This window comes from Gobius niger (genome assembly GCF_951799975.1).
Source record: "Gobius niger genome assembly, chromosome: 14".
Classification (NCBI taxonomy): Eukaryota; Metazoa; Chordata; class Actinopteri; order Gobiiformes; family Gobiidae; genus Gobius; species Gobius niger.
In genome coordinates this window covers 15,394,764-15,417,540 of record NC_136865.1, presented here as the reverse complement: position 1 = coordinate 15,417,540, position 22,777 = coordinate 15,394,764, and the positions used below count along the sequence as shown (strand labels likewise).

General features: G+C 40.3%; 4 protein-coding genes across 4 annotated transcripts; 2 read left to right on the top strand and 2 right to left on the bottom strand.

Annotated features, from left to right (window-relative positions):
* Nucleotides 1–2,794: 2,794 nt before the first annotated feature.
* On the bottom strand, nucleotides 2,795–9,803 carry smarcc1b (SWI/SNF related BAF chromatin remodeling complex subunit C1b). Its single transcript, XM_079570609.1, has 28 exons — nucleotides 9,545–9,803; nucleotides 9,291–9,410; nucleotides 9,007–9,092; nucleotides 8,850–8,931; nucleotides 8,667–8,759; nucleotides 8,522–8,591; nucleotides 8,375–8,444; nucleotides 8,190–8,265; nucleotides 7,986–8,108; nucleotides 7,815–7,897; nucleotides 7,569–7,675; nucleotides 7,434–7,493; nucleotides 7,327–7,355; nucleotides 7,034–7,149; nucleotides 6,899–6,970; nucleotides 6,696–6,809; nucleotides 6,405–6,558; nucleotides 6,220–6,330; nucleotides 6,084–6,143; nucleotides 5,753–6,011; nucleotides 5,612–5,677; nucleotides 5,484–5,527; nucleotides 5,317–5,410; nucleotides 4,957–5,096; nucleotides 4,744–4,878; nucleotides 4,517–4,649; nucleotides 3,216–3,302; nucleotides 2,795–3,137 (listed from the first exon to the last, which is right to left on the bottom strand). The coding sequence occupies exons 1-28, from the start codon at nucleotides 9,656–9,658 to the stop codon at nucleotides 3,085–3,087; spliced, it is 2,751 nt and encodes a 916-aa protein (XP_079426735.1). The 5' UTR covers nucleotides 9,659–9,803; the 3' UTR covers nucleotides 2,795–3,084.
* Nucleotides 9,804–9,887: 84 nt separating this feature from the next.
* Nucleotides 9,888–12,653, top strand: aste1b (asteroid homolog 1b). Its single transcript, XM_079570605.1, has 6 exons — nucleotides 9,888–10,256; nucleotides 10,329–10,595; nucleotides 10,665–11,572; nucleotides 11,643–11,847; nucleotides 11,922–12,114; nucleotides 12,176–12,653. The coding sequence occupies exons 1-6, from the start codon at nucleotides 10,019–10,021 to the stop codon at nucleotides 12,477–12,479; spliced, it is 2,115 nt and encodes a 704-aa protein (XP_079426731.1). The 5' UTR covers nucleotides 9,888–10,018; the 3' UTR covers nucleotides 12,480–12,653.
* Nucleotides 12,654–12,920: 267 nt separating this feature from the next.
* On the bottom strand, nucleotides 12,921–17,290 carry klhl7 (kelch-like family member 7). Its single transcript, XM_079570608.1, has 12 exons — nucleotides 17,100–17,290; nucleotides 16,903–17,005; nucleotides 16,730–16,823; nucleotides 15,476–15,600; nucleotides 15,196–15,371; nucleotides 14,950–15,124; nucleotides 14,466–14,608; nucleotides 14,079–14,319; nucleotides 13,788–13,989; nucleotides 13,527–13,624; nucleotides 13,261–13,444; nucleotides 12,921–13,179 (listed from the first exon to the last, which is right to left on the bottom strand). The coding sequence occupies exons 1-12, from the start codon at nucleotides 17,226–17,228 to the stop codon at nucleotides 13,020–13,022; spliced, it is 1,830 nt and encodes a 609-aa protein (XP_079426734.1). The 5' UTR covers nucleotides 17,229–17,290; the 3' UTR covers nucleotides 12,921–13,019.
* Nucleotides 17,274–18,849, top strand: LOC306973461 (uncharacterized protein; the record flags this gene model as incomplete). The annotated part of the gene is made up of 4 exons (XM_079570385.1): nucleotides 17,274–17,309; nucleotides 17,974–18,052; nucleotides 18,166–18,387; nucleotides 18,461–18,849. The coding sequence occupies 4 exons, from the start codon at nucleotides 17,274–17,276 to the stop codon at nucleotides 18,847–18,849; spliced, it is 726 nt and encodes a 241-aa protein (XP_079426511.1).
* Nucleotides 18,850–22,777: the final 3,928 nt, after the last annotated feature.

The following is a 22,777-nucleotide window of genomic DNA, read 5'->3' as shown; positions in this document are numbered from 1 at the left end:
ATCGACCTGTATCTTTACCTGTCCCTGTTACCTGATTCACACTTCATGAGCTACTTCCATAGCTGTGTCCAAACTAATCTAATGGCCTCTCTGACTGTACTGACTGTCTTGCCCAAAGACATAACAGCAGTATTAATTGGCCAGTGTTTTTAATAGAAAATAGATGAACACACAGTAAAAATGTTCCTATATTTGTGTATTCAATGATTATGAATGAAGTGATGTCTGTCTATAGCAGTTCTTGGTGCTGGGTGAACCGAAAGTGTCTGAACTCAAACATTGCATCACTAAATAAGAATAAAAATATAAGTGAGAGCAAACCAAAGCAAACATTGAAGCACATTGTAAATACTGCATCAGGTCACAAGCTTGTGCACTGTGACACAGGTGGGATGCCCTGTGGGGACTTGGAGATTTTGCCCACCTCTTGCTGTTCGACATGGGAACAGGATGTGAAAAAAAAAAAAACATGGCCTGAACACAACAGAGCTTTGGCATTGACCACAGCCATTCTTCCATCCTCAGTGCGAACCATCTGTCAGCTCTTCAGCCAGTCTCCTTGTACTTTTCTGGATATAGCTCAATCACCCCAACCCGAGTTATAGATACAGGGGAATGGGATTGTGTTGGTCACTGCAGTGTAGTTTTAGATGAAGTGTGTATGTATGTGGGGGATGCAGGGAGCGGGTGCAATTTTGTTCTGCTCTGATTAGCAGTGCACCGCAGAACATTTTTCTTTTTTTTGTGTCTCCGATTGTATTTTTCTTTTTCTGTGCAGACCACAGGGTAACACAGGTTTCCCTTTAGTTTATACTGTACAGGCAGGCCAACTTACTTTTCAAAGGTTCCCTGTAAATGATATAGAAATTGGTAGGCTTCCCCAAACTCAGTAAAGACACGATTTAAAACAGTACAACTGGTGCTACTTTGACCTTTTTTAGACTCATTTAAAAGCGCCTTTCAAAACGCACATTAAGTGGAACAACAAAATGAAACAGAACAACATTTAGATGGTGAGTGCATGACTAGGTGGCATATGCCTGAACAGGTGAGTTTTGAGTCTGGATTTGAAGGTAATTCCATTTATGTTTTAGTAATTCATTTAAGTTAGGCATTCATCTTGTTTAATAGTGTAAACCCTCGTTTTAGACCCGGATTGGACTAATTTATTACAATCTAAGAATCACCAATTGAAAATATGCTTTTTTTTTTAAACTGGTCACACATATTCTACTATTTGAGGTGGTGGCCGTGTGATCCAGTAGAAAAGTCTTTCTGTTTTTGTTGTTTGCAGCTTGATTTGTTTTATTATGTTCATTGGTAACCAAATGAAAATGAAAGCAAAAGATACTTACATAAAACAACAGGACATAAATAATCAGGCTCGTTCACATGTTAATCATAGAAGGAATGTTGCACCGTCAGGGAGTTACTGGAACAATGCTGTTTCTGAGAATTAGAATGCTTTTGAGGGTACAGTGTATAATTGGGGAAAATAAATGTAGATAGTTTGTTACCATCGCAGGGAGACTGAGACACCCAAGCATTGTCTTATATTGCGGTGCCCCTGTAAGTGATTATAGTACAAGGTTTTCAGTTTATGTCAATATTTAAAAGTGAAACTAAAGATGGCATCATGAGGGCAGTTTTGTAATGATAATTAGTGAGGTGTGTCTGGTTCAGGGAGGAGCTTATACTGATCTAAATAAAAATGACTGGGAATGAGCTGTTTCAAAGCTTCATTTGTATTACAAAGAACTGGACAGCTTCTAACCAACTCAGGGATTTTCACCAAAGTCAAGATGTCCTCTGTGTAAGTAACTTTGTAAGTACATGTTTGTCCAACCTTGTTTATTTAGATCAGTGGTAACATCTGTATCTTTCAGAGGGTCGGCATCACTCGACATTAACTACCCAAAGCAGACAGTTCGGGCTGAAGTGAAAAATGTGCACATCTCTGACTCTGCTGCCATGGCGGGTTCTGTAGCAGTTGTGGCCACTGCTGTGAGTTTGTGCAGATGTTAAATTAGTGCCAGTCGCTGTGCGCTAAAGTAAATGTATTTAAATATAATAAACTTGATTTTTTTTTACAGGCAATATGGGCTTTCGGTGGACGACAAACAGTGAAGAAGTAGAGCACTGTATCCCCAATCAGATCCAACATATCTGCGTGACACATGTGCTATGAGCTTATTGATGTAATAATGAGGTTTCTGATCAAATAGTTTTTTATTTGAGCTTTTGGAGTATTCTTAATATCTGCATTTAATTGCATCTTACATTGCTTTAAGTTAGATTAAACACATATATGCTAATGAATTACTTGAGAGCATCATATTTCTCAAATACAGTATCTCTGTGCATACATAGATATAGATTGTTTCAGATTACAGACTGAAATGGACGACAGGCCAACCTGCATATGCCCAGAGGCTGAGTGTTACATTTATGATAGTCTGGTGAACACAAACCCAAATCGTTTTGTGCAACAGTTGCTGTTTTTGTGTATTCTGTTTCCATGTAAAACAAATGATTTGTTATGATAATTTATGTATTTTCTATGCATTTAGGATCTTAAGGGGACAACAGTCAAATAAGCTTGACAACCATGTACTGTACTCTCCATTGTGAAATCAAAGTTCTATCTTATTCATTGAAATGGTAATAAAAATGATTTATGTCAAACAAGTTGCCTTGATGGTGGAATACTGAGAAGTCAAAATTTAGTTACGATAGTCAGTTTCTTGGCAATTAGTAAATCGTGAAATCCTTTAAAAATGAAACAACAAAGTAATTTATATAAAACCATTTAATAAGTCGAGAGCACTTCATGACATTCCTCAACCATCTTTGAGCATAACTCTTACACAGATTGAAATGGATGACACACCTAACTGCACATGACCAGTGGCTCTTAGTACATCGTTTGTGTTTGTGAAAATTACATTCAATGATTTAGGTTAATACAAACAGAAATCTTTTTTTTTTACTACATTTGCAGTTGTTTTTTTTGGGTAACTCCATTTCACAGTAAAAACAATTCATTTGTAACGACAGATATGTTTTCAAGGTCATGTGACGAGCTCAGTTGAGGGTTGAAGTTGGAGGCGCTATTCCGTCATTCTGTGAAGAAGGGTCTGAAATAAGAAACGGGGAACATAAGACAATAAAAAAACTAGTATCCATAGTTACACTATTACACAAACAAAACTCACACATGCCGTTGGGAGCTCCTGTGTGTCGAGACGCCATTGCCGGCACACTTCCTCCACCAGGTATTGTCCGATTTGGCACAGACTGACCTAATAACAAAAAATGTACATGGTGTTTTGGAGCTCTGATGCTAGATCTAATTTAGTTGCAAAGATTAGGCATCATTTAGCATATTGGAATAGCACTTATTTCAAGTAGTAAGAAATCTGCAATACAAGTAAACTGTAATGTTGTAGGACTAAACAAGCGCTTTAAATGCTTTAGGTTGAGTCATCTTCTTCTATGCCACTTTGCTGCGAGTAACTTGTGTACGAGTGCGTTAGAGGACATTGGGCCTCAATCACGAACATCTTCTTAAGAAACGTCTTAAAATCCTTTCTTACGAAGGCAGTGTCAGGAAACTGCACCATCTTCACAACACATTCTTAAGTAGGAAAAATCCTTCCCAACTGTGTTCTCAAGTTTGTGAATCATACCTTGCAAGCGCGTGCGTGTGACGACTAATTAGCATATGTCCCCGCCTATGATTCACCATATAAGGACAAAAAAGTGCTGCACGCAAAAGGCAGCCAAAGGAGGAAATGAATGACCAAACACGAATCCAAAACTAATAATAACCAACAAAACCCCAAAATAATTGGCACTCAAGGACCCACCTGAACCTTTAGGCACGCGAATTAGCTCTCATTACAAAAATTCTAAATAGATATGCCCTGTACATCGCGAAAGGGTTTTCCTTCTCTGCCCGCTGGTCAGTCCGTTAAATAGATGCTGCGACGAGGCAACACTCAGTTAGAGAGTGAGCCACGGGGATACGTTTGTCTTTATCAAATAACATTTATGCAGTGCATTTAATGCTGCATTACTTATAAACGGCAACATTAAAACGTTTTAGCAGTAATACATTGGCACATTAATAAAAGTATAGGCTACAAGGGATATTCCCAACTTATTTCTGTATAAAGGCATCTGTAATTTATGATGAGGATATTTACATTCTGGAATTAATTAATTAATACATGATTTAATATGTACAAATATATATGACTCAGAATGTTGGGGCCCATCAGGAGCAGGATTGTGAACAGAACTGGAGATTTTTTTTAGGGTAAGAGTCCTCCTGAGTGTTCTTAGGATTTGTTCTTCCAGAGGAACGTTTTCAGCTAAGAACACATTTTGTGAATGCCAAAAATCTTCCTCAGAAGGCCTTAAGAACAAATTTGTGCGTATGAACGTGCAGTGAACGTTTGTGAATGCGGCCCAATGTGAGGAGGGTATTCAATTTAAATGTGAGCAATCGGACCTGTTTGCTGCGTGGTGAAACCAGTCTGCCCCTGCTGCTCCCTCTGCTGGCGGACTTTGACTTCCGCTTGCTTCAGTTGTTCCGTGTGAAAGGTCTGCCTCTCGGCCAAAAGCTGCTGTCGTTGCTGCTCGAGCTTAAAAAAAAAAACACAGGGTTTGTACAAATAATCATTGTGCCTTTATAGAATGATTTAGACTAGGATTGAACAAATATTAAGTTGCACTCACTGCCTCTTTCTCGCGGTCCATGATGGTCTCCAACTCCTCAAAATGCCTTAGTTTAATTTCTAGCTTTTTCATCTGAGTCTCCACCAGCAAAGCAACTAAAGACTTGATTTTTCTCTCCTCTACAGCGGCCAAGTGCTGCCAACAAAAGAAGGATTCAAATGAAATTGCAACGTTACCATAATCGGTGCATGTGTTAAGTTTGGTGATCCTGACCTTGGCCTTGGTCGCGGCTGACGACAGGGCTGCAGCGGCCGCAGTAGGTACAGCTACCTCTACCAAGTCCTGCTCTATCACTGCACTGCTCAGCTCTCCCTCGCCCTCGCGCCCCTCGAAATGGTCTTCATCATCTACCCCTGGACCAAGATCAGATTTGTTAAAATCGTTAAAAAAAAAAAGTAAAAGGGAAGTAATGATCTTAAATGACCCATGGAAAAGAAAAAATATGCCTCCATGTTGAGGGAGATAAAGTGAATATGCAGGATAACTAAAACGTGTGAATGAAACAAAACAACACCCCCAGTATGTTTATGCAATAACAATGTAATTTTGCATAATAGATATTTTAATACGCACCATCTCTGTCCTCGCCAAGCATGTTTTCAGCATTTTCCCTTTTAACTCTTTCTCCCTCTATTTGTGCGCCACTTGGTTCCACAATTAAAGAAATCTGTTTTAAAAAGGGGTGAAAAACACCATTAGCAACAGAAAACGATTATATTTTAAAACATCTTGTGAACTACCTGGTTTGTGGAATCTGTTTCTGTTTTATCAGCATCTATGGGCTCTGAATGAGAGTAAAAATAATCAATCTCTTCATTCTTTTTAGCAGTTTATGAAGCCATACTGTAGAATTTACATTTACTCCAACCTTTTTTTTCCGTGGCCATTTCAGAAATCTTGTCAATGGATTCCTCATGTGCTCTTGAAAACTCCTCTGATGACAAAGCCACAAACAATAATTGTACACAACAATCAAAGCAAATCCCAGTTTAGTGCACAGCGTACTGACCTAGTGCTGCTTTGGCGGCAGCTGAGGCCACACGGGGGTCGACCACTGACGCCAGGAAGGCCACGGTGCTCATGACAGGGTTCTCTGATTGGCTGAAAGGCACAGGCTGGTACGCAAGAGGGCCAAGAGAGGCAGAGGAGTCCTCAAGGTAGGGATCTTCTATTGGCAAACGAAGAAAGTGCAGAATACAATCGTCCTGCGTCCTGGAGCCAACATGCTCAGAAACCTTATTCCAGTCGTCATTGTAGACCTCTAGGGCCTAAGGAAGGGAGCAAAAGATGTCATAAAGTGACATATCTGAGAACAAAGCAACACTGAACAACTGTCCTACCTCCAATAGTAAGAGTGTCTCTTGTTCTGTCCATTCCCTTCCAGCACTTGCTCCTTTAGTCTGAAAAATAATAGCAATATATAGTGGTTACTGACATCTAAATACAGAACTGTTGTTGTGGGTTGCTGTGTCAGACCTTAGGATGTTTCCTGGCATAAATATCTGTGCGCAAACCGAAGTTTTGACCATCTGAAGGCTTGTCTCTGCTTCTGTCTGGGAAATACAGCATGTGTTGCGAGGCCGATACCTAAGGGAAAGAGCAGCAATGCTTAACTACATAAAATAACAATAGCCGGTGGAGCTGTGGGCTGTGTGTGTTACCTGTAAGGGTCTGTGTTGCAGTGGGGCCAGCCCAGTGGGAGTATCAGCCAGCACATTAAAATGAGGAGTAGGAGGTGGTCCCATAGGGAGGGGTCTGCTTTCTGCATCCACCTGGTAGTTTATCAAACCCCACTGTTCTAAAAATGCATGAACCCTAAAAAGAAAAAAAAAAGAAGCATTTTCTATGTCATACACTGCTGGGTTTTATAAGAAAGATCAGAGGCGGATATTCACACCTGTGCCGTAACATTAAATGAATTAGGATTCATTAGAATTGAATTAGGATATTACCTCATGAGAGCACAGACATCTCCAGTGAGGTTCCGCCTACAGGTTGTGGAGCTTAGATACTCTTGAGGATTCAGTCGATACGTGTCAAGCATAAAGTTACGATAAGCCAAGTAGCTGTGCAGTGAAGGAAAAAAATCAACAAGCAATTGCTCAGTTATTATTCTGTAATGTCCAATTAAGTTTGAGCTGGTTTCAACACTCACATTTCTGGCGATTTAGATTTGTTTTTTCCATTGAAGAATTCTGGTAGTGAACGTTTTTCAATAGAATGTATGCTGAAAATGAAGAAAGTGATTATTGATAGAAGGTTAATTGAGTCATGGTGTGTGCGTGTTTACCTGTTATTATTGAACCAGGATGTGTAGCTTGGCATAATAATGTGATGAGTTTGTTCAGTAATATTTTCTTCTCCCTCTAGAAAGCGAGACAGCTCCACTCTGCTTTCCTCATCCTCCTGTGGACGGATACATGAAAAACAAACGAACAAACAGGTAAACAACACATTTTTTTTTCAAAGTTTTGCACAGAAGATTCCTAAAAACAAAACAAAAAAACTGCAATACGAATTAGCTCCGCCATTAAATGAGTACATAACACAATTAGAAAGTAATAATGATTAAAAAGAAATTACCCTTCCTGGATAGTCTTCGTCCTGGTCATCTGAAAGACAAAATATTTTTTACAGCATAAGAAAAATGTGTTTGGTAAAATGTGTCTATGAAAAGAACAGATACATACCTAAATCAGCCATGATGCCTCCTTTAACAGGGGTATTTTCGCTGTCCTTTTTTAAGTTCACTAGAAAGAAAAAAGACATTTATGGCTCTGCAGAGAATGTTACATAAAATCCATTGTTTATTAAATGCACCGCACCAATTTTAGGTAACACGACTTCTTCCATGTTTGGGACGGGGGTCGGATCCTCCATGTCTTTGGTTAAATCCTCCTCCGGCTCTTCCTCTTGTTGCCCTCGCTTACGTCTGTAAACAATCATAATCATAATAATGCATTAGTCTTAAAGCTCTTTTCCAGATGCTCAAAGTTGCTTTACAACCTCCGTAAACCCATAAGCACATACACGTGAGTATAATTACATAATTGTGGAAGAATAAAACTCACCCTTTCTTTCCTTTCTTTCGACTTTCAGAGGATGGAGGAGATGGAGACCGCCTTCTTTTTTTGGATGGAGTTGACTGAGAGTCCTGCAATGTTATAGCGTTATACTGTTAATGTTATAACTGTATTATATAGACTGAATCTGGGTTGTAAATTTCTACTAAGGTACTTTACTTCATCATGAATGGAAATTCGATGTCGATAGATAAGAGGGACATTTCTTTCATCGACACAATAGTCTTCGTCATTCATCCATTCATTGAAACTGTCAGTGTCCAGAACCCAGGAAGCCTGGACCTATGGAAATAACCAGGAAAAAAAGGACAGATTTTAAGATAACTCATGTACGTTGATTGTTTTTGATTATATTGTGATTACCCTTCTCGGTCTTTCTAGAGCAGGAGGCTCTTCAACTTCTCCTTCAACTTCATGTGATGACAACCAGCTATCATAGCTGTTGACGACAGACAGACACATCCCTATTACTATATTCGTGTAACATGAATATAAATCATTTTCAATGTAAACAGGAACACTTATGTAACTTGTTAAAATGCACTTACCTGTCAGGGTGCATGCCCCAGTGTACCAAAACATGTTTATCTCTCTGCATTACAGGACGCATCCATTCATCTACAAAATGAATGAAGAAAGTAAATAAAATGTGGATGTTTTTTCCTTGAGATGAAAAAGTGCACAAATAAACTGACCTCCTTCTTGGGACGTAAGTGAGGGATATATGTGGTGACTTGAGAGTGTTATGTCTTCGGTGACAGAACCCTGTGAAACAGAACAGAACAAAAAGTGAACAGTTATGTCTACTCACTTTCCTCTAGTAGTTCCCTAACTGTTTACCTGGTGTTTTATGATAATGTCACTCAGTCTGGCCGCCAGCTCTTGATCCAATGTAGGGTCCAGGTATACGACAGGAAATGACAGACAGTTGTTCTGATGACACAGAATATCCAAGATTTCATATGCATTTTTGCTAAGGGAAACTTTGTTAAGGGAAACTTATGTGTAGTTTTATTTATTTACCTGGACCAGTGCAGTTTCTACACAGCGAAACATCTCAACATTTCTTTCCACTCTTGATGGATTTTGTAAGTCAAACCTCCGCCTGCAAAATTGGACAGAAGTTAAACTGTAGGCAACAATGTAAATCGGAAAGATGCAGTTAAACAATAAATCATACCATCCTTGTTCAGCTTTGAATTTATATGCTGTTCCAAGTATGTGACAGAGTCCTCCCCCTGGACGGAGGTCCAGAAAGCACTGGGCCTAAATGAAAGACACACATTATACTCTTTCATTTTACTCTTTTAGTTTGATCCAAAACTGTGCAGCCTGAAACAGGGGGTTCTGCATACATTGACAGCATCAGTGTAGACAAAGTAACCTTACCAACAAAAGTCTAAACCTTACCTACTTCAAGTCAATTCTTCATTATAATGGAATTATGCATAAACCAAGACTCACTGGAAGTTTGGTGAGGGCAGGGTTGGCGGCTTGTCTGCCAAACACATCCTCTTGAAACTGTAAAAGCTGAAGAGTTACCGTAGACAGACTCTGACATGAAGGAGCATCCGCCAGCACAAACTGTAAAGAAGAGTCACAACATGCACAGCCGGTTACAGTTGCAGCATCAATAGATAATAAACTAAATTGCTGTTATTTTCTTTAGTTCACTCTGATGGAGTTTGCTCGTTCTTCATTAGGCAGCAGACCGATACCTTTTTGTAATGCTTCCCAATCCATTGGCGCACCACCTCCAGCTGAGCCACAGTCTCCGGACTCTCCCAGAACCGTGTGGACGGACTGCTTTCTTTTTTCTTGTGCGAATGCATTGTGGAACAAAGCTGGTTAACCCCAGAAAATGTGGGGATTGTCCCGCAAGACAAAGTGATCAATGTGAAATATAGTAGTCAACCTGGAGAACAAAACTGACTAGCCCCCTCGGCTAGCTGTTGTTTACCCGAATTGTATCGCGAGATCGTTCGTGAACTAGGTATAGTGTAGTAGTAAACCCGGCCCAGTAGGGGGCAGCATCAGGTTAGCGCGCCAGGCAAAAGCGAAAGTAATAGAAGAAGTGGAGGAATGTCTCTGGTCTGAATGATCTGAAAACTTAAGATTCATTTGTTTTCATTAAGAATCAATCATCTTTTTTATGTTTGGAAACTGTATCTCGTCCAACGCCCTGAGTTGCAATGGGTGTTCGGGGTTTGACCACTTTTGTTGAGGGGAACAAGTACTTTCTTCAAGATGTGAAGTTCAGGGATAATCGGTTGTTGATAGATGGGTGTAGTTTGTATTTCGCCCTTTATTTTAACCACGGGTTGGACCAACAGCACGGAGGGGACTATGATTCCTTTTATTCTATTTTAACCCAGTTCCTATCTGCACTGGCAGCTTGTAATATAACACCATTTGTTGTACTAGATGGAGGTAAGCCTCCTATCGCTAAGTTGTAAATTATAATTATTTTGTTAATGTGTCATTTCTGTGTGTTACCATTAGGGATGGACCCCAGCGAAAAGAAGTTTAGCACTCTGTGCCAGCGTCTGCAGTCCAAGATTAAGGAAGCAGACAGCATCTCTCACAGCCGCCATGGTTCTGTCCTGCCACTCCTCACCAAAGAAGTCTTCGTTCAAATTCTCATCCACAGTGGAGTCCCCCTGGTTCAGTGCCCTTCTGAGGCTGATTGGGAGATTGCATGTTTGGCACGGCAGTGGAACTGTCCCCTTCTCAGCAATGACAGTGACTTTTACATATTTGACCTCCCAGGTATGTTTTTTATGCTGCATGTGTTTAAATATATATATATATGCCTTTTATTATTATTTTTATCCATAGGTGGTTACTTTCCATTGAAACACTTTCAATGGACTAATCTCAATGGCAAAGCAAACCAACGCTACATTCCAGCTCGGGGATACACCACCTGTGCTCTGTGCCGCTGGTTTGGAGGTCTGAATAAGGATCTGCTGCCCTTGTGTGCTGTGCTGACTGGCAATGACTATGGCATTCCTAAAGAAGCTGACCACCTCCTGTATTTAATAGATGTGAATATTGCAGAGAGAGGTAGTGGGAGAGGAAAAGGTAAGCCACCATCAGCATCACGCATCGAAGGCCTACTGGTCTGGCTTTCTTCTTTCTCAAGCCCAGCTGAGGCAATGGCCGAAATTAGTCGGCTAGTTCAAGAGGACGCCGTATGCAGTGGCCAGGCCAGGAATAAAAAGAAGGATATTGTGAGTTCAAAATTATGGGCATGTATGCAAGAATATAACATTGCCAGTCGAAGTTCTTTAGCACTTTGGTTTTCAGGGGAAAAGAGATTGCCTGATGGTTGGAGTCGTCTTGAATTTCCGGAGTGCCTTGCTAAAATGGCAGCACAGGGCCTATTAGCTTCTTCTGTTGTGGATGCTTTTGTTATGCAAAGGGTCATGCTTATGTCACAAGTGGAAAATGGGAAACTGGCCAGTAGCCATTGTTGTGCCAAATCTATACGGCAGACTATATATGGGATTTTATTACCTAGAGGCCAGACCAGGTTGACACAAGGAAAAAATAGAGGGGGGTTGTGTCGAGGTGGAGAAGGTAGGGGCCAAATGTTGCCTGTGCTGCAAAAAGGAACCACTTTCCAAGTTGAAGGGTCAGCTAGATATGTGGAAGAATATGACCGCATGGACTTGAATTTGAAGAAAACTCAGGTGGAGGCACGTCAGCTCGAAAAACCCTTTACCTTGAATGCAATTGGCCAGGTAAGCAGCACAATTGGAAAGTGGCAAGTTTTTTATTGTCTGTAATAACACAATTACATTCATTTCCCAGGCTTCCCCAGCTGCTCGCGTTGCAGTTCTTTTTGAGGTTTTAGGGGTGACAGAGTCTGCCTTAAGTCCTGTCCCGCCACATTGGAGGTTGGCTGTAGCAGCAACTGTTTTTTGGCAGCGAGAAGCCAAACCGACACCCTCGCAGCCGCAATTGCAGGCTCTGCTAATTGGGTTTGTGTATGGAGAATTGAACCTTTGTCAAACTGGTTTGTATAATTATTTTAGAGGAATTTCTTGTTGCACACGAAATGTATCTGCTAAATGTAGTCTTACTCCATAGGTTTACAGCGAAATTCGGCTAAAGAGCGTGATTTGTGCGCGGCAATGGTTCGGCAGCGTTTGAGACCAGGGCAGAGAAGGGGCTTGGATCTCGAGGACGCTCACTGTTACAGCCAGTGGCAGGCTTGTATGTGGGCTGCGCTGTGTCTCAATCAACTACTCCTGCAGCCAATTCCTGACCCCTACTTAACATGGTATGGCCTAGTTTCTAATGATAAAGAAAAACCTCTATGATTTAATATGGTCTTCTCTTAGGTTGTTCAGTGGTACTTTGGTACATGGTCTTGCCAAATATCTCAAAGGAGGACAAGCCCCTGAAAATCTCATGCATAAATCCTCCTCATCTGAGCACCTTTACGCCTCTCTGCTGGATGTTGTGAACAAGTGCATCTTTAAAGGTCACCCAGCATCATCAGCATCAGGCAGGGGCAGGAAACGTGGACGTAGGAAGAAAAGAGACAGTACACATGGCGCAGTAGCTGGACGAGGGAGCAGAGCTACAGAGGAGATTAATAACCGGTTTGCACTGCTCATGAGCGAAGAGGATGATGATGAGTAATGTACAAAATGCAACAACTTTTGCACTAAAAAACTTCCATAAATGTACGCATAGGAATCATTATGCACTGTATACGTTTACACCGTTTTGAACACAAGTGCTTTATTTTAGGATCTTCAACGTCCAAACGTCACCAACCATGTGTGAATTTGTGACATATGCTTTATTGTTGCCTATACTGGTGCTCTTGAACACCTTTTTAACCCATACGATTTTTAATGATCTTTTTAATGATACAGTTTACATTTATTACATTATTTGTCTAATTGATATTATTTAGAGATGTTACTATAATATTGGATGTGATAATTACATTACATTGACCTAAAAATGAAATGTAAAAAAAATGAGTTCTACAGTTTCTGATGACATTTCAGTCATGTTTATTTCAGTGATTTTTTTAAATACACAATAAAATGTAAAGTCAAATTAAAAAATGTACATTTTTATCAATAATTTAAAAAAGGTTGCCCTCAAATATATCTAAATTTTGCATAAGCGAAATAATTAAATTCAAATGACTCAAATGTTTCCACTTGTCTATGAGGACGTTGATGGCAATGAAGACGCTGCAGTCGTGGGGGTTGTCTGAGAGTCAATCATGTCCATGTCCTCATCCTCGTTCACTCCACATGTGTCCACAACACAGATCAAACAGCTTGTCACAGGAAACGCTCGCACTTTGCTGCAAGTTACCCACCTGAAACAGAACTGATTTTAGATTGTGCAACCAGGAAAATAATAAGGCCATCAATAAGAAAATAAAATAAAAACACCAAACCTGTCAATATCAGTATGAAACTCTAGTATGTGTCCAAGACGGCCAACCCCCTGAAAGCCTGCCAGCACGTAGATGACCTCCCCCACAGCTGCGCACTTGACAGTGATTCCCCTCCATGGCATCGGTGTGGCTGCTCGCCATTCATTACTTGCAATGTCATAGTACTCTATTGAGTCTAGTCCACCTAATGTAGAAAAAGTGTGAATATAAAACATATAATCCACTACAATACATATAGTTAAGTGAGTTAGCATTTTTGTTGTTACCTATTGCCCCTTGCCCTCCAACAGCATAGATCCTGTTGTTAACCACAACTAACCCATGGTTCTTTCTGGCCTCTCTCATTCCACACAGTTCTCTCCATCTAAAGAGAACACAAGTGTACATATTTAACAAAACTTGAGTGCATATATTTTAGATACACCTGCTAAATATATAATAACACACTTCAAGTAATTAAATGCAGAATAAAACAGTGGGGTAAAATGGGAAATGTTAAATGTTATTGGTGGTTGTATTTAACTTACTGCTGTGTATTTGGGTCAAAAACTTCACAATTGTTTAGGACCCTGCCAGAAACATTGTTGCCCACAGTTCCACCACAGACATAAATGAGGCCATTTGCCTCCACAGAGCCGTGGCCACAACGTGCCATCAACATACTGGGCTTCACCTGCCACGATTCTGTCCTTGTGTCATAACACTCAAAAAGATCAAGAGCGGAACTCCCTGAAAAGCAACATTTTACAACATGAGAACACCACTTACTTAACCTACAGGTAACTGCTTCCCTTTTACAATGTCTCCATCTTGCTTACCAACTTCTGAGCCTCCTGATGTGTAGATCTTTCCCTGGGCAGCACAGGCAGCAAGGCTGTCACGGGGTGTTGGGGGTCCGAGCTTTGAATACCAGCTGTCTTTCAAGACATTGTAACAGTCCATTCTCTTTATTGGAAAGAGCTGTGAGCCACCCAAAATGTAGACCACATTGTCCCAAAAAACTGCTGTGGCATCTCGTCGCTTCTCAAAGGGACACCGAATATCAGTCCAGCTCGACTCCTTGTGATGTGAACAAAAAAATAAAAACACTGAACATTATTTCTTTACCTGCCAATATTCACATCACATCAATTACAGCAGAAATCTATAGACAAGTTGAAAAGACAGTATTAAATATTTTTGATAAATATTTTTCTACACTTTACCTTTGGGTTGAAGTATCGGCAAGATTGTGGCTGGGAACCTCCAAATAGAGCAATGCGGTAGTCGTGTTTCTTGCGCCGCGGACGACTGCTTTCTCCCAAATCTTCACGATCTTCAAGGGACAGCAGGTGATAGCGCATTCCACCTGATGGAAAAAAAAAACATTCTTATTGGCTTTTGAAGGCTGGGAGGAATTTATTATCATTAAGATTTTATTCATCTGATCAGTTCCCAGCCTTTTTGGTCCCATGATGTACCCCTGAATTTTTAATTTATACTCCGTGTAAGCCCATTAAGTTAAATACTCTCCAACTTGTATCTTTTACTACAAAATGAAAATGTATAGCTTTCCTTTTATTTAATATTGTACTTTTAATAATAAAAAAGCATTTAGTTCTACCACATTTATTTTGGTCTGAAATAATTCCAAGTGCAATGGGTCCCTGTACCCCGGTTGTGAAACACTGCATTAAAGCATTTACTCACTGATGACCATCTTCAGACACTGTGGATTGTCCTGGATGAGTGGCTCCGCCTGTACGGTCTTGGACAGGAAAGTCTTGGAGACCAAAGGAAAACGAACACATCCTAACACTTCAACCATATACTGCTCTCTGTTGCAGACGTCATACTTGAGCCAGCGCACTGCAGCATCATATATCTGAGGGAAGGCATTGTTTAGTTTAGTTTAGCCTATTTTTTTCCATATTTATGAGCAATATGCTGATTTACCTGGGCCTCTGATCGGACCGTGAGCTTGTCCTGGTGCAGTAAGTAGGTGAGTCGCTTCACGTCAAGCTGCAGAAATTCATCCAGTTTATAAACCTCCGTGAAGTGGAGCTGAAAGAAATCCTCTGCAGCAGACTGTAACTCCGGGCAGTCCATACAGTCCGCTAATGAGGAAATACCTGTAAAACAACTCACCAGTTAATAAGAATAAAAAAACAACATGTACATACTCTGCGGTCTGTTTCATTAAAATCCCAGTACTAATCCCCCTCATTTGGCTTACCTATGCAGTTTGTAGCATCGATCTGTCCTTTAAGAAACTCTACACACATTTTCTTCACTGGCTCAATCTGGTACTGGTTGGCAGCATCCAACAACGACTGGACATTGCTGCTGTTCACTGAGATCCTTTTGCCACACAAAAGCATCAATGGGTCATTCCATGTGAAATCGGCAATAATTGCTTCAGACTTTACATGATCGTCGTTGATATGCTCAATAGATTGTGTGTGTGACATTTGGAGTTGGTATTGTTTGAGAAATATTAGCTGTAAAAATGTGTCAGGTTTTAACCTTAAAAGGGGCTTGACAAAAATGCCCTGACATATTGCAAAATCCACCATTTTGGTCTGACACCTGCTCTATACAACTCAATAAAAGTATTTTCTTCTAAGTGTACAAATGCAGGAGCAAAAAAAATACTAAAAATCAGATTAAAATTTTACAGTAAAAAACAACAACTTTTGAAGAGTTAAATGTGTTGCTGCTGTTAACAAACTAGGTCTAGGTCTGAACCAGGTCTAATCCAAGACAAACCAGTTCTAAACGAGATCTTAAACTGAGACTGAATGACTAAATGTCAGACTTTGATGTAAAATAAAGGCGTTACAATCAGAATTCAAATGCTTTAATTTTTAATCAAGTTTTTAAAAAAATGTGGAGTAGAAATAGATAGGCTACCTGCTGTAAAATGTAGTGAAGTAAGCAAAAGGTATTCATCCCAACATTTACTTAAAGTGATAGTCTGCAAGTTTGCAAAGTGAGGAGATAGAGTGAAATTTGAAAGTAAAAGATCAGGTTCCTCCGCTGTTTAACCAGAATGCTCCTCTTACTTTGCAAAATGAGGAGAGCAGGAACAGAATTTTCAAAAATAAACGATCAGGCTCCTCCCCCTCCTTTCTGATTGGACCTGACAGGCTGGTTTCACTGGTCAACGTAGGAGGATACTAGACTCTGATTAGTTGCTGAGATCTGGGAAGGAGGGACTTAACATAAAACACAATAGATATATTATGACTTACTTTACATCAAAATGCAAGACCAGGTGGTCGATTTTACACATTTTATAAAATTGATAAAACATTTAGACTTGCAGACTATCACTTTAATGTTAACACACACAACAAAGGAGTACTTTTGAATTTGGGTCTATCAACAAATATCAGGTCAGGTTTGAAGGTTTGAAGACCGATATGGTCAAACAAGATGCATTTGTGGAGTTATATTATCGTAAGGAAGTCATTTATTGAGCTTTTACCTCGCTGTGTAGATGAATTCCAGCAGGAGCTCAATGATGTCTGGCTCTGCACTCCGGAGCTCCACCTCATGAGACATGGACTCCATCATTCTAGCTGCAAGTAAGCGGGGTAATGAGAGAGTGCAATCCTGTGCAATCTACATGTAGCCAATGTGGCCTCATTATAAACTCACTGGTAAACATAAGACTGAAGAAATGGCTGGCAGCAGCTAGAACAACTCTGTGAGCAGGAAAGTGTTTCCCTTGAACCAACAGTGTAACATCACACAGTGTCCCCTGGTGAAGCCCAAAGAACACAAGTTGGTACACATTACAACTGTACATTACTTGAACAATCATCTTTGCGGCCCAAATGATGATGTCTCATTACCTGCTTCCTCAGGTTGTTCATGACAGACATGATCCCGGAGAGCTGTCGGTACTCCTCCTTTGAGACACATTTTCTGTCACTCTTTTTCTTTGAGCCTGACGCCTTCTCTGGAGAGGCCATTCCAGTCATGCCAACAGGACTGCTGACGATTTATCTGCAGAAAACGAGAAAGAGATGCGGCAAACTGCTGTTCACAACAAAGACGACGATGTGGGTTCTTCTTCTGTAGCCGATACAAAGTCTGGCTTTATTGCGCCCTCTATTGATAAGACTCCACGGACTCTGCACGAATCCAATATCGGGAAATCCTCATGTTGGAAACTTCGACTATTCTTTTCTTTAGAGTTGTGATTCTGTGTGGACGTCGCTGTATACACTATGGGTACTAGTTGCTGTAGTGGTGCGGTAAATATACAATGATAACAGCCTCTACAGGTGCTGCAATGCGGAAACACCTGTGTGCACCTGTCTCAGGAATACTGTAAGCACTGAGTTCATAAGTGTAAACAAGGAGGAATTTGAGAGTCGCGTGACGTTGACGTCATGTGGTGATAGACAGTAGGCGACATTGTCAAAAATTAATGAAGTGAACACAGGGAATCCCAGTCAGACCACGGAAAAATGATCAGATTTCCTTGCTGCTGTTGCTTCTCTTGCGAAAACTCTAACAACGAGGTAGGTTTCACCTGTATACTACTTTAAACTCATGAGAGCACCTCCATGCTCGTTTGCGCACTTCTATACTGTTTGGTTACAATATTATGTGTTGTGAAGAAAAACTTGTGCTGATTGTTGGCACACTGAGTTTAATACAATTGGGATTAGGCTGTGTACTTTTTCTGTTAATCATAATCGAATCATTGTTTTCATGTAGACAGAGCCTTTACTGGCGTCGAGACAACCAGAACAGAATGGAGCTGCGTCAGCCAGACAGACTCTCTCTGCACATAGTGGTTAGTAGGCCTATTATTGCTTGCATCATTTTCAATGTTCAACCATTTGAATCTGTGTGTGTTTTCCCCCCAATATTGATATTTTATTTATATTTTTGTGTTGACATTTTAAGATGGACACACACTGCAGAGAAGTGGCAAGCTGATGATGAGGAGAGTTGGTGTGGCTGACCTGGACCAGAGGTTTTCAGATGTTGCTGAGACCTTTAATGAGCAACAGCATCGTTTTGAGACTACAGTGCATGTCCTGCGTAACCTGCAAAAGAGATATTCCTGTTCACAATGTGAAAAGCTGGCTTTATCGGAGGTTTTGAGGAAAATTAGAGACGAGCATGGTCAGTTACAGCACATTTATGATCTTCTTTGAGCTTAATTTTGATCTTAAGTTTTATGTTTTTCCCCTGACAGAGGACTACAGGATTTCCATGAGGCTCAAAGGTTATGATTTCACTCTGTGCGTGGTTGCTGTGGGATCAGAAAGTGAAAATGAACCACTGCCATATTCTCTGCAGAGGGCTATGGACGGAGTGAAAGACATCTCAGACTCTGCAAAGGCCACCATATCAAAGGGTACAGCGCTTCAGGAGTTGATTGGCTGGCTCCTTCGTTGCAAAGATCAAATGGCTGACCAAGTTAGAGGGGCTGCAGAAACCTTCCAAGAGCAAGGAAGACTAACAGAGAACCTGAGGGAGAACATGAATGAAGTGGTGAGGGCTAAAGAGGTGTCCATGGAGTATAGACAAAAAGCTGGAGAACTTTTCATTGAAGCAGCAGATATAGCTGGGCCTCATCTCTAATTTTCCACTGAACATTCAGTTATACAATATAGGATATGTGGTGTCAGTGTTGTCCTAATGGGTGAAAATGCTAGATACTTGTATCCTACTTACTTTCCATTTCTCTGGCAGAAGGACCAAAAAGTGTCAACTTAAAAAAAATATATAATAATTTTATATCAAGCTTCTCAAATTTCTTTAAACTCCTTTTTCTTCAATTACTCATCTATTCTGTAAAATAAGTAAACTGTACAGATGATGTCCCATCTTTAAAAAAAATATATTTCAAATGCATAGACATTAATAAAAATATTTTACATTGGAAATACAGATCCATTCACTTTGAAAGTTTTAAAACATTGTGTTCTGTGTGTGACCTCATCGTTGTGGGGAACATTGACACAAACAATTGGACCAAGGAAAGCTTGGGCTCTGGTGATTACCCACGCAAAAAAGGGTTCTTTATATTATGTGCTATTTTAATTACTAAATGTGCATACAGCGTACTAACCTGTCACTACACGTATGGTACTACATACTTTAACTGTGGCGCCCTTTCCCATCCTCTTCCAGCAAGCACATAGATGATCCTTCCCACAGCAGCACACCAAGTTTATACTGACCCCTTTCCAGGGTATTGGTGATGCATAGTGCCATGTCATTGTACTCCACAGAGTTCTTTTCTCCTAAGAAGTGAATCAGTTGTTCAGGCAGTATAACAAATTAACAATATTCAACGCATTTAATTTAATTTTCATTTCTTTTTTATTCCTTTCATGACATCATGGCATGTACAAAAACAGAATTTTCCCTTTTCCCCTTGTCCCCCCCAAGAGCATAAGTCATATTGCTGACAACCACCAATCCATGGTTCATCCTGGCTTCGTTCATTCTGCAAATCTCTCTCCATCTCAGGGTAAAAAAACAAGCCAAATTGTTTCACGTTAAGGCAAAAACCAAGTTAAATTGTTTGACAAAAGACCATTTTTGTTCCACTGCTGAGTACTGGGATCATAGACTTCACAGTTGTTAAGGACTCTGTTGGTTGCTATGGTGCCATGACTTCCACCTCAGATGTAAATGAAGCCGTTTGCCTCTACAGAGCTATGGCCATGACGTGCAGTCAACATCTTTGGCTGCACCCGCCATGATTCAGTCTTTGTATCATAACACAACAAAATAGACACATTACAATCCTCAATGAATAACTACGGGACCAAAGTGCCTTATTTTATGAACTGACAAACAACGCCTCCAGATGTGTATATCTTTCCCTCAGAAGCACAGGCTGCTATAAAGTCCCTTTTCACTCTTCTGTTCGTAGACAGATCAACGTATCCCGAGTCTTGAAAAAGCTCTGAATTTCTGCCTAGGTAGAGCCCTGAAATTAACAAAAGTGTCCAAAGTGGCAATAGTGCATTTAACTTAGTGAAATGTAGTAATTTTCAGATGTGACAACTTTGGGGTTAAAGTGGTATTCGGCCAGTGACTGGGGTCCTCCTAACACTCGTGTTGAGGTTGATTGTTCTGTGCAGAGTTCTGCTGTTCTCCCTCTCCACCTATGTATGTGTAAATGTGGAGGTTTTCACTAGTTTTAGCATGTTGTGTATCCTACCACTATATGTGGCCATACCGCCTTTGATATGCCCGGTCCCGTCAGACCTTGGACGTAAGCAGGGAAAGGCCTGGTCGGTACTTTGATGGGAGACCATTCGGTAACACCAGGAAGCCTGGGCGAATGTAGTGAGTGAGTGGTTGGTGGTGGTCGAAGGGGCCCATGGCTGGTTGCTTCACATCAGACTTCCCCAGCTGTGGCTACAATAGTAGCTTACCACCACCAAGTATGGAGTGAAAGAATGATGCAATGTAAAGTGTCTTTGAGCGTCCAGAAAAGTGGTTTGTTCTGAACGAGGGGCTCGTCCTGTACAGTCAGTAACAGGAAAGTCTTGACCAAAGTAAGTGAACACATCCCTACACTTCAGGAGCATGCTGCTCTCTGTTACAGATGTCATATTTGATCCAGTGCATTGCTGCATCATATTTCAAAAAGGAATACAAGATAAAGTGCTTTGTAATTTTTTACTGTTGATAAATAATTTCAGGGTTGACCTATTCATCTGACACAAGTTTGTCTGGGTGGAACAGATAAGCAATTTGTGTCAAATGAAGCTGCAGAAATTCATCTTGTTTATACAAGTCAGTGAAGTGCAACAGGATGAAGTCTTCAGCCACTTCCTTTAGTTCTTGACAAATTATTATCAGCAATCGCAAAAATCCCTGCAAGATGACAACTATTTAATCTTCACACAACTTTCCAATGAAACAATCTTATGCTCTAACCGAGGCAATTTGTTGCATCAACTTGCCCTTTAAGATATCGCACACATCTCCTTCACTGGCTCAATCTGGTGCTGGTTGGATGCATACAACAAAGACACAACGTTACTGCTGTGGATGGAGATCCTTACACCACAAACAGAAATAATTCAACTCACACAGAGACATTAGCACAGGATATTTGGAGCTGATGGAATTGTTACCATTACCTTGTGGTGTAGATGAATTCCAGCAGTGGCTCAATGGCAGAGGGTTCTGCATCCCTCCCACCTTTTGTGATGATACTGAAACATTGCAGCTGCAAGGAAAAAAAATCTCATCTCATCCTTAAATGTTATTTCTGTAATTCAACTTAAAAACCTTTTTCTTCCACACGTTTCCCTTCCACTTAACTTTCTATTAATGTGCTTTGATACAGCACGTTGAGAACATCCAACTTATTTTGCTATTATCTTTTGAGGCTTTCCCTCCTTATGGAGGGTGTCAATGATGGTTTTCTGCACAACTGTCAGGTCAGCAGTCTTCCCCCTGATGGTGAATTCTACTGAACCGCTGAAAGACTATTTAAAGTCTCAGGGACCCTTTGCAGGTGTTTTGGATGAATTAGCTGATGAAAGGGTGACACTTTGAGCCTACAATATAGTCCCTTTTCACAATATTCAAATTTTCTGACATTTTTAGTTTTTACAAGCTGTAAGCCAAAATCATCATGCAAAGTGAGATATGTCAAGCCTTTATTTGTTATAATTTTGATTATTATGGCTCACAAAAAAAAATATAACAAAGGCTTGACATATGTCACTTTGCATGTCATGAGTCTATATCATATATTAGTTTCACATATTAAGTTGTATTAGAGAAATAAATGTTTTTTTTTCCACGATAATCTAGTTTTCCGAGTTTCACCTGTAGTATAGTGGCAAGCACGCCACACTTTTTGGGGACAGCATTCTTCAAAGAAGTCATTGTATCAAACAAGATAGATTAAAAATGTTGGCCTTAAAATATTCACAGCATCTAATTCAAAAGCTCAGATTAAAAATGATACATGAAGAAGAACAAGTTAGATATTTGAAGCACCTGTTGGCATGGCCTCTGCCCTGATCACAAGGCCATGCCTGCGCAACACGGCCGAAGGTTGGCCGCTAGGTGGGGCTGTTGCGCAGTGCACACCGTGTTGATTTACTTCTATCAGATCTACGCATTTACTGCTGCAGCTTGTCAGACTAAAAAGAAGCTTTTAAACACACATCAGCAAATGCCAACAAAAACAATGTTACAGACGACTCTCATTCCGTGCGCAGAGTATCAGATATATAACATTAAATACACAGACAAAAGTTTTTACTATAAACTACAGCTAACAACAATATAATTTAAGCGCCATGCATTCCAAGATGATCGTATAACACAGTTTGTTCAGCCGCCATTGGGCTAGGTCAGAATCAGAAGAGTTTTTATTGCCATTGTTAGTAGACAGGTTCACAAACTAGGAATTAACATTGAGCATAAAAACATTGAGTTTAGATAAAAATAACTATATAAAACTTTAAACGGTAGGACCTAAACTGTAGGTCCAGCCATGCAATGCCTGTGCTTGTGTTCTGACGAG

What these genes read in the sequence shown, in the direction of transcription:
- smarcc1b (XM_079570609.1), bottom strand. Translation starts at nt 9,658, where the DNA reads ATGCATTCGCACAAGAAAAAAGAAAGCAGTCCGTCCACACGGTTCTGG. An exon ending in TTGGGAAGCATTACAAAAAG is followed by an intron (nt 9,411 to 9,544) that starts GTATCGGTCTGC and finishes TCTTCTTTACAG; the next exon opens with TTTGTGCTGGCGGATGCTCC. An exon ending in AGACACTCTTACTATTGGAG is followed by an intron (nt 6,012 to 6,083) that starts GTAGGACAGTTG and finishes TCCCTTCCTTAG; the next exon opens with GCCCTAGAGGTCTACAATGA.
- aste1b (XM_079570605.1), top strand. Translation starts at nt 10,019, where the DNA reads ATGGGTGTTCGGGGTTTGACCACTTTTGTTGAGGGGAACAAGTACTTT. An exon ending in CCTTGAATGCAATTGGCCAG is followed by an intron (nt 11,573 to 11,642) that starts GTAAGCAGCACA and finishes TTCATTTCCCAG; the next exon opens with GCTTCCCCAGCTGCTCGCGT. An exon ending in ATTGAACCTTTGTCAAACTG is followed by an intron (nt 11,848 to 11,921) that starts GTTTGTATAATT and finishes CTTACTCCATAG; the next exon opens with GTTTACAGCGAAATTCGGCT.
- klhl7 (XM_079570608.1), bottom strand. Translation starts at nt 17,228, where the DNA reads ATGACTGGAATGGCCTCTCCAGAGAAGGCGTCAGGCTCAAAGAAAAAG. An exon ending in CTTCAGTCTTATGTTTACCA is followed by an intron (nt 16,824 to 16,902) that starts GTGAGTTTATAA and finishes GCTTACTTGCAG; the next exon opens with CTAGAATGATGGAGTCCATG. An exon ending in GAATTCATCTACACAGCGAG is followed by an intron (nt 15,601 to 16,729) that starts GTAAAAGCTCAA and finishes GTGTGGCAAAAG; the next exon opens with GATCTCAGTGAACAGCAGCA.